This window comes from Electrona antarctica (assembly GCF_951216825.1).
Source record: "Electrona antarctica genome assembly, chromosome: 4".
NCBI classification, from domain to species: Eukaryota; Metazoa; Chordata; class Actinopteri; order Myctophiformes; family Myctophidae; genus Electrona; species Electrona antarctica.
Window position 1 is genome coordinate 53,100,040 of NC_136809.1, and position 13,886 is coordinate 53,113,925.

The 13,886-nt window shown below is 44.9% G+C and overlaps 1 protein-coding gene across 1 annotated transcript in view; it reads left to right on the forward strand.

The window, feature by feature from the left end:
- LOC306922126 (atrial natriuretic peptide receptor 1) overlaps positions 1 to 12,839 on the forward strand; it is a gene marked incomplete at both ends in the record, with an annotated part of 49,000 nt that extends 36,161 nt beyond the window's left edge. The window contains 7 exons of the mRNA XM_079499521.1: positions 1,502 to 1,645; positions 3,160 to 3,283; positions 8,993 to 9,061; positions 9,600 to 9,774; positions 11,565 to 11,663; positions 12,297 to 12,388; positions 12,792 to 12,839. Of these exons, the coding sequence (XP_079355647.1) occupies positions 1,502 to 1,645; positions 3,160 to 3,283; positions 8,993 to 9,061; positions 9,600 to 9,774; positions 11,565 to 11,663; positions 12,297 to 12,388; positions 12,792 to 12,839 (751 nt within the window). The remainder of the gene's footprint in view (positions 1 to 1,501; positions 1,646 to 3,159; positions 3,284 to 8,992; positions 9,062 to 9,599; positions 9,775 to 11,564; positions 11,664 to 12,296; positions 12,389 to 12,791) is intronic.
- Positions 12,840 to 13,886: the final 1,047 nt, after the last annotated feature.

Sequence of the window (13,886 nt, forward strand, 5' to 3'; positions counted from 1 at the left end):
TACGCACAGTGCCTGAAGAGGTTTTATAGATCTGCCATTTATTTATTTTTATATTTGAATCATTAAAAGTAACAGTTTTGGACATGATATGAGGTTTCCACCCGACAGCAACCATTTGTATCTTACAACCCCTGAATGACTTACAAAGTAGCCGATTCTAAAAAAAAAAAAGTCTTCTAAATTAGTTTTCTGAAAATACCTATGTTTCTATGTCAGTGGTGCTCCACCTTTTTCATGTCAAGGACCCTCAGAATTGGCCTGGGCCGTGGCTCAGCGGTCCAGGCACCTTGGCTGATAATCCAGTCTGGCAGTTTGACTCCCGATCCCGACGACCTTTGGAGTGAATTTGGCCACGGACCCCCATCTGAAAATATGTTGTTCCAGCGACCCCCACCATGAAGCAAAGATTTCAGTTAAAAATGTTCGCTCTGAAATAATTAATAATCAAAGATTTGCGCCACATTTTCACGATTTTTGGGTGGTGCAACCACTCCCTTACGGAGATATGTGTGTGGGTGGGTGGGTGGCTGGCTGGGTGGCTGGGTGCCTGGGTGGGTATGAGCACGAAAACAGCATGGCTGTTTTTCACCACCTGTGCGCAACCTACACAACACACACAAACGCACACGCACATATTAACTGTATATATGGTGATTTCGGGTGTGCCAGTACAGTACAGTGACAGTAGTACAGTACAGTAAAGTACAGTAGAGAGTACAGTAGAGGGACCCCCACACGGTAACTCTGTCATTTCTCAACCGTTTCGGACGCGGGGCGGCTCGCCGGAATCAGGACGGCACCCTGGGTGCGTTCCTGTGGGTCTGGAACTCCCACACGGAGTTGCACCACTCACTTCACACGGGGGTGATTTTTTGAAAATAGCAGATCTACAAGCTCGTAGCGTGGCACTATGACCTTGTAGATTTGCTATTTTTCAATAGCTAAAGTATAACATAATGCTTAAAACACCAAAGGGGGTTCCCTAGCCCAGGGGTTCTCAACCCGTGGGTCTCGACCCCTCGGGGGGTCGCCAAATTATTTTAGGGGGTCCCCAAAATATTAAAAAAAAAAGAAAAAAAAAGGTTTTTTATTTTTTATTTTTTTTCACGATTTTTCAAAAATAGCAGACCTACAAGTTCATAGCGCGCCAATTGGTGGCGCGCTATGAACTTGTAGATCTGCTATTTTTCAATAGCTAAATTATAACAATGCTTAAAACATCAAAAGGGGTTCCCGCCCAAAATGGTTTAAGGTTATTGTAGCAGTCAATTTATATTGGGGGTCGGGAGGGGGCGAGGCGGGGGTCCCGAGACATTGCCAAAGCATTTCCGGGGGTCCCCGGCCAAAAACGTTGAGAACCCCTGCCCTAGCCTACTGTATATAGTAAACTTGTAAATCAGGGTATTATTTCCATGTTTCACCTAATTTCATAACAACTGATTTTAGGATTAATCCCCCTGTCATTTGTTATTTGCATGTCGTGTGGGCATGTCTTCCTAAGTGGGAGCGAGAACATATTAGACAACCTGCTGTCTCGTTTGGAGCATTATGCCACCAACCTGGAGGAGATCGTGAGCGAACGGACTGCTCAGCTCCTGGAAGAGAAGAGACGTGCCGAAGGCCTGCTCACCCAGATGTTGCCACGGTAACAAAGCCTTGATTTTTTTTAATTTCTATTCCCTTTCTATTTGGTTCTCTGTGTGTGTGTGTGTGTACTAGCCTGGCTAATAAGCCAGACTAATATCACACAACACTGTCGCGGTATATCAGTCTGGGCTGGCTCCACTTGGATTTCATTTCCCGGGGAACATTTTCTCTTTGACGCAATTGGTCAGAGCTACTGTCAGTCAAAAGTCTCAAGCATTGAACGTCACTGTACCAAAGCCCGCCTATATTGCATACCGTGTCCCGATTGGTCCGACCTGTTCTCTGCTGTAGGAAAGAGGCGTGCTACTGAGCCTCGCCAGACCGTAATCCGCTGGTAGGCAACTTTTTTTTGCCAACGGCTGATTCGGTCTGGTTTATTAACCAGGCTATGTGTGTACCTCCTAGTCTATTATGTTCTCTGCGTGTGTGTGTACCTCCTAGTCTATTATGTTCTCTGCGTGTGTGTGTGTACCTCTAGTCTATTATGTTCTCTGTGTGTGTGTGTACCTCCTAGTCTATTATGTTCTCTGCGTGTGTGTGTGTGTACCTCCTAGTCTATTATGTTCTCTGCGTGTGTGTGTACCTCTAGTCTATTATGTTCTCTGCGTGTGTGTGTGTACCTCCTAGTCTATTATGTTCTCTGCGTGTGTGTGTGTACCTCCTAGTCTATTATGTTTTCAAAACGCTTGATATTTCCAATGTTCTCTCTTGCATTATTCTTGTGGCTTTGATTGTCAAGGTCTCCCTGTTCATTCCCCGGTTCATATTATATTACCAGAATTGCATATTCAGCAAGACTACAATCAGTGCACTTAAAGGGATATTTCACTTTAAAAAAAAACCTTTGGTCATTGTATCGTCTACTCGGTCTTATGTGAACACCCCATACGGTTTTTATGTTGCTCGATTCAGTAATTAGATATTTGATATTCCTTTTGGCTGTCCCGTCCGCTGTCCCCTTCCTATACAAACCCATTATTATAACCTCAAACTTTTTTTCTGTCGACTGACATTGTCATTCTAATACGTAAATGGTGCATTTATATAGCGCCTTTAGCCAAGGAGCTTTACATAGATTGTGCATTACATTCACCCATTCACACACACATTCATACACCGATTGCGGCAGAAGCCATGCAAGGTACCAACCAGCACATCGGGAGCAATTTGGGGTTCAGTGTCTTGCCCAAGGACACTTCGACATGTAGACAGGAGGAGCCGGGATTCGAACCGCCGACCCATGGATCATTGGACGACCTGCTCTACCTCCTGAGCCACAGTCGCCCTACGTGAGGGGGCCCCGTGGTTTTTCATTTAATGTTGAAATATTCTTTTAAGCTATAGGCCCATGTCTTCTTTTGTAGATGGATGGCAACTCTGTATCAAACATCAAAAGGCCATTCTACTTTTGAACTTGCATGAACATCCCTGGGATGTGTGTGTGCGTGCATGCGTTACTCAGTGCGTGCATACATTACACCTGTATTTTCTTATTTACATTTTTTTTTCCAGTTCTGTGGCTGCACAACTCATAGCTGGGCAGACGGTGCAGGCAGAGACCTACAGCTGTGTCACCATCTATTTCAGTGACATAGAGGGCTTCACGGCCATGTCGGCCAGAATCACGCCTATGCAGGTGACTGACCACCCAAGCTGGCCTGCATGGCTTCAGGGCACATCAATGCATCATTTACAATTCAGGCATTTAGCAGAGCGACCACATTCTCTGTTGGAAAGATGAAGGCACCCAAACACAAAGTGCTGCAATCATCTTTATAATTAAGGCCTTAATTAAGGCCTTAATTATAAGGCCCCCCCCCCCCCCCCCTATTTTCACGCCGTGTCAAGTACCTTGCCGAATCAAATGGCTACTTAGTACTTTGCATAACAACAGGACAGCTTTAACTGTTTACCTGAGCGCACGTAGCCTATACGGTAAGCATGCACACTTAGCAGTAGGCTACTGCTGCTGTGAGGTGTTCTGCACACAAGAAGAATGCCTCTATCAAGGAACAGATTCATTCGTCCAAAGCAAACTTTTTAGTTAAAGGAGCATTCAGTGATTTGGGTGATTTGGAAAACCACCCAGTCCGCCACGGTAACAAAATGTGCACATGCACACGCTCTACAGTGGGGGGAAGTGCAACAGGCCAACAGCATGTGCACCAAGGCCCGCCCCCACTCGATCATGATTGGAGGAAGGCTCCTCTCATCCTGATTGGATGAAGGCTTTGCCACCCGCCACCTAAACTGAAACTAGGGTTTTTTGACCCCAGGGGCTCACTGGTCAGCACACTCTATAGTTGGGAGGATTATCCAAAAAAAATAAAAATAAGTGATATTTGAATACAAGCTCATAGCGCGCCACCGAGTGGCGCGCTACGAGCTTGTAGGTCTGCTATTTTTGAAAAATCGAAGAACCACTGACATAGAAACATAGCTTTTTCAGAAAACTGTCAGGATGTACAGTAGAATACATTTTTAGAATCTGATCTCTACAACAATGGTCTAGTAGTAGGTCAGACTGGGACGTATGCATTTCATGTCCAATTATCTCATGCAAGGGGGCGGTCAATGGAGGATAATTAAAGCTCTGCAGTTGGCTTTATGCCATATGGAATTATGGATGCTGCTCAGCCTGGAGCAGAGAGCAGTGTCATGGGCATTATAGCTTTAGAGGCAGGAACATGGAACATGGTTGGCATAATGAACTGAGTGATAGGACCAGGAGGCCTGGAGAGGCACAGCTGCAGTGTTTAGCACCGGCCAGTGACATTGAGGGCCATGGCGCGACGGACATGCACTGTGCACACCACACATGTCCCCCTATGTGTGCCCTGCAGACGGACATGCACTGTGCACACACCACTCATGTCCCCCTATGTGTGCCCTGCAGACGGACATGCACTGTGCACGCCACTCATGTCCCCCTATGTGTGCCCTGCAGACGGACATGCACTGTGCACACACCACACATGTCCCCCTATGTGTGCCCTGCAGACGGACATGCACTGTGCACACCACTCATGTCCCCCTATGTGTGCCCTGCAGACGGACATGCACTGTGCACACCACTCATGTCCCCCTATGTGTGCCCTGCAGACGGACATGCACTGTGCACGCCACTCATGTCCCCCTATGTGAGCCCTGCAGAGGGACATGCAGCGTGCACGCCACACATGTCCCCCTATGTGTGCCCTGCAGAGGGACATGCACTGTGCACGCCACACATGTCCCCCTATGTGTGCCCTGCAGAGGGACATGCACTGTGCACACCACTCATGTCCCCCTATGTGTGCCCTGCAGAGGGACATGCACTGTGCACGCCACTCATGTCCCCCTATGTGTGCCCTGCAGAGGGACATGCACTGTGCACGCCACACATGTCCCCCTATGTGTGCCCTGCAGAGGGACATGCAGCGTGCACGCCACACATGTCCCCCTATGTGAGCCCTGCAGAGGGACATGCACTGTGCACACCACACATGTCCCCCTACGTATGTGTGCCCGGCCCCTGCACAGAGAGCTGGAGAGAGGCCAGTTCATGAGAACCTTTTATACCGCACTGACCTGTGTGTGTTCAACACACAAAGACTTAGCATGCGGCCTGCGGTGTTGTTGACTATATAGAGCAGGGGTTCTCAACCTTTTTGGCCGGGGACCCCCGAAAATGCTTTGGCAACGTATCGGGACCCCCGCCCCGCCCCCTCCCGACCCCCAATATAAATTGACTGCTACAATAACCTTAATAATAGAGACAATACACCATAAATAAATACTGAAACCATCATCATTAGGGAAGGTGTATGCATGTACTATGTGTACTATATGTAAATTCTTCATTTCCACTTTACAGCCATTCGCGACCCACGGGTTGAGAACCCCTGATATAGAGCATTGCATGGTTCCCAACCTTTTCATACTGAAGTACCACCTAAGAAAATATTTGGCTCTCCCAAGTAACTGATGTTAAAATACAGGAGCGTATACCTGCCCTTTTTGTTCCATTCCTAAGCCAATAATGCTGTAGCCTCGGAAACCCAGACGTTTTTATTTTGCTCTGACAAAACTCTATGTCTAATCAGCACAACTGATGATATTTCTACTGTGATTAATCCGTTCTCAAATCTCCTATTAGCGGCTATAGGTGTGCTGTGCTGTCATGCTCATTTCAGCACGGCTGGAGAGACGATTTCAACCGATTGCTTGGTCAGAAGAACTACCTGTAGTAATATCAATATTTCAGTCCACTTTTGTCTTTTTTCTCCTTTTTTGGGCTATAATGCCCATTATTTAATTATCCTCCATTGACCGCCCCCTTGTATGAGATAATTGGACATGAAATGCATACGTCCCAGTCTGACCTACTACTAGACCATTGTTGTAGAGATCAGATTCTAAAAATGTCTTCTACATCCTGACAGTTTTCTGAAAAAGCTATGTTTCCATGTCAGTGGTTCTTCGATTTTTCAAAAATAGCAGACCTACAAGCTCGTAGCGCGCCACTCGGTGGCGCGCTATGAGCTTGTAGATCTGCTATTTTTCAATAGCTAAAGCATAACATAATGCTAACTGTGTACAATTTACAATTTAGGCATTTAGCAGACGCTCTTAATTCAGAGCGAATTACATTAGGCAAGAACAAAAAGTATGGGAATACATCACATATATAAAATGCATTTATCAAGAAACATGCGTAAGCTAAGAACGTAACTAGAACATATCTATATAATGACACTATACATATTAACTATACATACATATATACTATACTATGCTATACATATATACTATACTATGCTATACATATGTACTATGATGTGCTATGACTACATACAATGCAATTATTGTGCTGTCTACATCAGGGGTTCTCAAAGTTTTTGGCCGGGGACCCCCGGAGATGCTTTGGCAGTGTCTCGGGACCCCCGCCCCGCCCCCTCCCTACCCCCAATATAAATTGACTGCTACAATAACCTTAACCCATTTTGGGCGGGAACCCCTTTTGGTGTTTTAAGCATTATGTTATAATTTAGCTATTGAAAAATAGCAGATCTACAAGCTCATAGCGCGCCACCGAGTGGCGCGCTACGAGCTTGTAGGTCTGCTATTTTTGAAAAATCGTGAAAATATTATTATTATTTTTTGAAAATAATTTGGGGACCCCCTAAAATAATTTGGCGACCCCCCGAGGGGTCGCGACCCACGGGTTGAGAACCCCTGGTCTACATGACATGCTATACCACCACCAGAGGGGGGGCTCAAGTACCACCACCAGTGGTACTTGTACCAGTGGTTGGGAACTAGCCTTGTGTTGATACTAATATACCACTGCGCCTCGGGGCATATGCATATGCAATAGGGGCTGGGAACCCCTTGGGGACAGTGGGGTGCTGGGGGGGGGGCTCTCATACTGTAAGGGCATTTGGGAAACTCTGCTCGGAAAGAAACATCAATCCTTCATCAATCCTGGTCTCTAAACCATAGATATTAAGAAATAGATGCCTCATTTGCCGCTGCAGTTCATTGGAGCGACGTGTATCCCAATGAAGGCGGAAGTGCAGTGCTGAAGGCTTTTTTCTTTTTTTTTTTAACAAATCTTTATAACAGTCATGACAATATACATTACAATACAAAACAAGACAAACAAACAAACAAACACAAACAACAAAGTTATTAACAATACAACATCAGAGCCAGGGGGGATTAGATTACTAACAGAAAACATTAAAGAGTGAACACAAAGCAACAGTTCTCCGCAGCTTTCTTATTTAGAAGTGCTGAAGGCATTTGCTGAAGGCGACTGCGTCGCTGCCCAAGCGACGTCACTCATGTGACTCCTCCATGTCTCTCGCTGTCACTCAAGTGACTACTGGCCAATCACAGCGCGTCTTTTCCGGGACTTATGTTACGCACGTGGAAGCTTGACAAGCTTCCGCTTTGCTTCCGCTATTCTTCGCAAGGAATGTCGGGAAAATAGTGCCTTCAATGGTGACACGCGCCTCAGAGCCGGAAGGGGCGTCTATGTATATATGTCTATGCTCTAAACTGCCTCCCCCGCCCTGGCCAGCCGGGGCGCCTGAAAGGAACTGGTTGGAATAATGTGTTCCTTCCACGCGCTACGTCCAACCATGGAAACTCAGGTGAAAGGAAGCGGTTTGAACTCTTCATGCATTGAAGGAACCATGAGGTCAGTCCGCTGCTCTCCCCAGGTTGGCAGAGGGAGTGTAGCGCCCAGGATTACACTATAGTAGACTAGATAGTCAGAGGATATTAATAAAATCTGGGAATACATTTCTTACCAAGAATTTTCTTCACCAATGTGTTTGTAGCCTAAGGTTGTCTACTAACATATCCCACATTGGTTTCTATGCAGCCACCCTAGGGGAATTTTTGACAGCTTCTGAAAGTTGGGGTACCATCAACAACCAATATAAGGCAAAATGTTCTAAATTTTCATTATGCTTTAAGTAGCATGATGTGACATGTCAAACTAGGGGGTTTTCATAATTCTGAATCCATTCCAAGCATTAGTTTTTGCACGAAAAACACTCCTTGGGTTAAAAACGGCCTTAGCCGTCATCACAAATGTGATGAGGTCAACACAAGTGGCCCAACTTTCAGCAGCTGTCAAAATATTCCCCTAGGGTGGTTGAATAGAAACCAATGTGGGATATGTTAGTAGACACCTTGGTTAAGAAATGTATTCCCAGATTTGACATTATTCTGATAATATTCCCTGACTAAAACAATTGACACTGGCTGAAACAAAATGGTTTGCAAAAAAACATTTCACATCAGAATGTGAATTTTGACAGCCTCTATTTCAGAGAAATAAATGTGTCAAAAAGTCGTCGTTGGTGAATGAGTTAATAAGTAAGAGAGGCTTATTTACAATATACAAATGTGCTGTGAATTTGCCCGTCAGCGTCTGGGGCTTCCACAGAAGAGGTCATTTATGAAGGCAGATTTTTCGGAAATAACAAGTTGCTCTCTCTTCCTTCCCCTGCCTTCTGAACATAATATACAATTTTGCAGTCCTCCCTAAGGTTGTCCTCCCCCATAGTGTCAGACTGTCATGCTATGCATGTTGTTTTGTCTTCTCTTGACTGAGCAGACAATTAAAGGAACAAAAGTACACCGTTAAATTACAATTATCCTACAGTTTTAATCACGCACATTTCCACTTCGGTGCAGCTTGTCCAATTAATGCAGTTCGGCCCTGATGGTGGCATGACTATAGGCTGGTATCTGAATGAATTTTCATAACGTGTTGAGTCCACGCTTCTCTATAATGAGGCTAGTGTTCTCGTGTCAAAAAACACGTCATGCTTTGTTTCTACTGCAGGTGGTAAATGTGCTGAATGACTTGTACACGTGTTTTGATCAAATCATCGACAACCATGACGTTTATAAGGTAAAAAAAAGAAAATACTTTCTGCGTATACATAATGTATATCGAAACCTCGTATCTCCATATTTCATAACTTTTTCATCGTACAAGAGTGACGCACAAGGTAGTGAAAATAGCAGATCCACAAGCTCACAACGCGTCGCAATGTGACGCATTGTGAGCTGGTAGATCTGCTATTTTCAATATTATTTATTTCATGATTTTCTTATACTGTTCTTGTTCATCAAAACATTTAAAAATATACACATATGCAAAAAGAGATACAAATGTACACATTATATGCAAAAATACAAATTAATCGTCAAATACACACTTCGAAACAAGGGAATATGTGTATAGTATAGGAAAAAAATGGAGGGGGGAGACTTAAACATTTTTACAGGGGCCAGTTTCGAATAATTGCAGCCGCCCGTCAGTGCTCTTTGAGAGCGGTTTTGAAGGAGGCTATAGGGGTTCACATTTCTTAACGGCTGTTGGTAGGGCGTTTAAAATTTTAGCGGCATAGGAGCGAAATTTTATTTTGAACGGTCTTGTTTTTCAGGTAGAAACCATTGGAGATGCGTACATGGTGGTATCTGGCCTACCTATCAGAAATGGAGACGACCACGCTAAGGAGATTGCCCGGATGTCTTTAGCGATCGTGCACGTTTTGAAGGAGTACCACAGCTCACATGTCCTCCATCAGCAACTGAAGGTCCGCATCGGGCTACATTCAGGTAGAATGCACAGACGACATTAGCTATGGTGTGTTTGTTGTTCCTCCCTGCAGGGCCGGCCCTCCCATCAGGCAGAATGGGCAGTTGCCTAGGGCATCATGAGGGGAGGGGGGGCATCATGAGGGGAGGGGGGGCATCCACCAAGCAAAAAAGAAAAACAGTGCTTTAGAACACAAGGGGGCCATGGTCATTTTTCAAGGGGGCATCACGAAAAATCCTGCCTAGGGCACCAAATTGCTCAGGGCCGGCACTGCCTCCCTGTCTACTACCAGGCTAATTACCAGGTAATTAACAGGTAATTACTTGACCGTTCTATATACTTCAGTTGAATGGGGTCCCCCAGGGGTCTATAATTAGTCCCCTTCTTAGTTTTGGAGTAGATGGTAATCTACTATTTAAAGGGAGTTCTCCATTCTCCAAGCCATATACTTGCAAGCCTCGTTTCCAGCCGAGCCCAACGGGGAACCGGGCATCAGTATGCAGCCTATGAGGTGAGAAACATACGGTCAGATTTGTGAGGGAGCGTGTGTTCGCTTACCGCTAGACCGCCCCCCCACCCCCCCCCCCCCCCCACCCCCCCCCAACCTGCCACGGAGAGAGCTAAGAGCGAGTGCGCAGAGACGAAGCCTTGTTGTAGTGTTTGGCTGGGAGCGCAGGTGTTTCTCATCTGAAGCTCTCCAGCAGGTAATCATGATAATACATGCCTCCTATTACGCGGCCCAGCCTGTTGCGCTATACTCCGCCTCCCACGCTCGCTCTCTCTCTCTCTCTCTCTCTCCGGGGAGGCGGTGGCACGGCACGCGGTCCCTCAGCGAGACGCCACAATACCAACCTTGAAACGTACCTTAGTTACGTCACCATCAACAGCCAATAAGGGACCAACATTCTTACCCCGACATGCATGCATGCATGCATGCATGCATGCATGCATACATACATGCATGCATACATACCCAGCCGATCACCAAACGTACCGTAGTTACGTCAACAAGAATGGTGCATGGTCCCTTATTGACCGGTGGACAACACCGACATATATACATACCCAGCAGATCGCAGTACTTGCGCACTCTGCTTGCGCAAGTAATAAAATCAGACCAGTCTAAAGTGAGTGGTGCAACAGCACCCCCTGTTGGTACTCTAAACATAGGGACATAGATAGGGACATTGCTGTTCCTTGGAGTGGTTGCACCACTCAAAAAAATGTATTCTACCAGTGGTTAACGTGAGTAACTGCAGTGACTATATAGAACAGACAGACAAATACAATAGTAGGCTATATAGTTAAAGGGGAATTTCTCCCTAACCCTTTTTTTACAAAAGTAAATTGATAATTATGTATATTGACCAAAAAAATATATAAAAAAATAAATAAAGATATAGGGGAGCTGACGCTGGAGCTGGAGCTGGAGCTGGAGCTGCTCCTGGAGGGGTCTAACATCAGCTCACGTAGACCAGGAAGAGTGCAGTGTCAACAATGCATGGAGTGTTGCTGTCACATCATCTAGAACAGATGTAAACTAAAACCAATTGTGCGATTGAATAGGAGTTCTAGCGTTGGACCCCTCCAGAAGCAGCTGAAGGACCAGCTCCAGCTTCAGATGAATCCCTATATCTTTATTTTTTTTTTAATTTTTCTTTTTGGTCAATATACATAATTATCAACTTACTTTTGTAAAAGAAAAAAGGGTTAGGGAGAAATTCCCCTTTACTTATTGTGGAAAGTGACAAGTCAGGCCATCTGATGGTAAAGCCATGTCATTTTGTCTTTTTTTTACACTGTATTTCAGGTCCTTGCGTAGCAGGTGTGGTCGGACTGAAGATGCCTCGGTATTGTTTGTTTGGGGATACAGTCAACACTGCATCAAGGATGGAGTCGCATGGATTGCGTATGTTGTTGTTGTGTCCAACAATCTGTATCTATCCATCTATCCATCTATATGAGACGTAGCCTGCAGAGTTAGTTCAGTCAGTCACACTCGAGGGAGTTCATGCCATGCTCAAAGGCGCATTCTATACTCAAGGGGTTAACATGCTGCATTACTATGTGGGCGTATAAGTGTGTGCAAGTCCCACGCGTCATTTGCCGATGCGGCAGTCAGCTGACCAATTGGGTTTTTATTGTATATCTATCTCCCTGCTCTTAATGTTTCATGTTGGAGCTTAATCGTGCCGAGCAGGGAGAAAATCCAGCAGAGCCGAACGCCAAGTCAAATATCATATGCACACTTGTATTCTCATTCTACAATAAATATTGGTTTAATCTATTCGTGAGTTGTCTGACTGAACTATCTATCTATCTATCTATCCATCTATCTCTAAAATGATAAATGCCATATTATTTTCAAATGTGAAACATTTTAACAGCACAAATCTTGCATGGGTTTCAGATGGGGGGGTCTGTGGCCTAATACATGTGAATTTGGGGGTCCGTGACGTGGAAAGGTTTGAGAAGCATGCAGTGCTGTAAAAAAGCAGTCCTGTTCAGCGGTCATATTATGTTCTCATTTTGTGTTCCTCAGCACTAAAGATCCATGTGAGCAGTTCCACCAAGACTCTTCTGGACACATTCAGAACATTCCACTGTCAGCTGAGAGGGGACATCCCTATGAAGGTATACAGTTTACTGCCCCTCGTTCCAGAATGTATATACTTTTCTCACACTTCACTGGTTTTACTGGTTAATATATGCACGGAGGGCCTGGGCCGTGGCTCAGCGGTCCAGGCACCTTGGCTGGTAATCCAGTCTGGCAGTGTGCCGCGGGTTCGACTCCCGATCCCGACGGCCTTCACTGCATGTCACCCCCCCCCCCCCATCTCTCTCCCCATTTTCTGTCAGCCTACTGTCTGTCCCTCCATAAAAAAATATAAGAATAAAGACGAAAGCCACAAAAAAAAAACATTAAAAATAAATATATATGCACAGAGAAGTATGTTGTCATTTGTAATTTATGGATTATGTTTGGTAACAAAAAGCAGCCTCTCTCTCTCTCTCCCTCTCTGATTATTTTTTGTAGGGAAAGGGACTTGTGAGAACATTTTGGCTTTTGGGAGAAAACCAGTGAGATGCTGTTTCATCAACAGACAACTTATGATACATGATTTTGTTGTGTTTTTCCCTCAGTCCTGAGTGTTATATGTAGGGGTAAGTGATTTTCTTTGGTTAAAATAAGTGCTAAATAGCTCTATATGCTGATGTTCAGTAACAGGAGTCTCTCCAGCTCTTTAATATAAACAGAAAATTAATGTTCAGGTCGAGATCCAATCAGGATAGAGAACTCAGTCAGTATACAGATTAAACAAGTTAAATTGGAAGTGGAAAACTATAAATAATAATAATAATAATAATAATAATAACTAGAAAAAGGTCTCCACCAGGAGGATAGGACTGTGTGAGATGTTTGGCAAAATATAAACATGTTTGAGGCATTTTGTTCCAAAAATGTGTTTTGCAAAAATCAACCTGTTGGTGGCGCTAACAGGCCAATGTGAAAAGGGTGGGATATATTCCGCAGCCTAGTAAGAAAATGTGTGAAAGATTTCACGTAAATTGCATGCTGCGTTCATGATTTGAGGCTTTTGTTCAAAACGGGGCAATCTTGCAAACTGTGAAAGCTAATTATAGCCAATTAGGATAGAATATGAAATATCGGACAGATCCGACTTGAGCACATGACCATAGAGATAGTGTGTAACGATTTGTGAGATTTTTGGACAGAATCTGGAGGAGTAATATCAAAAAATGTCGGCCTCCTGGTGGCGCTATAAAAGGCAGATGCGGAAAATGCAGGTCAACGGTTTGTCCTTGGCCTCTAGGGAGTGTGCATGCAACGTTTCATGCAGATCGGTGCAGTTTTAGGTACAAAATGTGAAAAGCTGCCTCATGGTGGCGCTATAACAGGCCGTTCTGGAAAATGTGGGTTTTTTTAATGTTAGGTTCATCGTTGGCATCCAGGGAGTGTGTGTGCAAAGTTTGGCATCGACCGGGTTAACGGTGCCGGAGATTAGCTGGTAACAGACGGACAGAAGGACGGACACACACACGGACGCAGTGCAAAACATACTCTCTCCCCATGCCTTCGGCCTGGTGGAGACAATAATAATAATCTGAT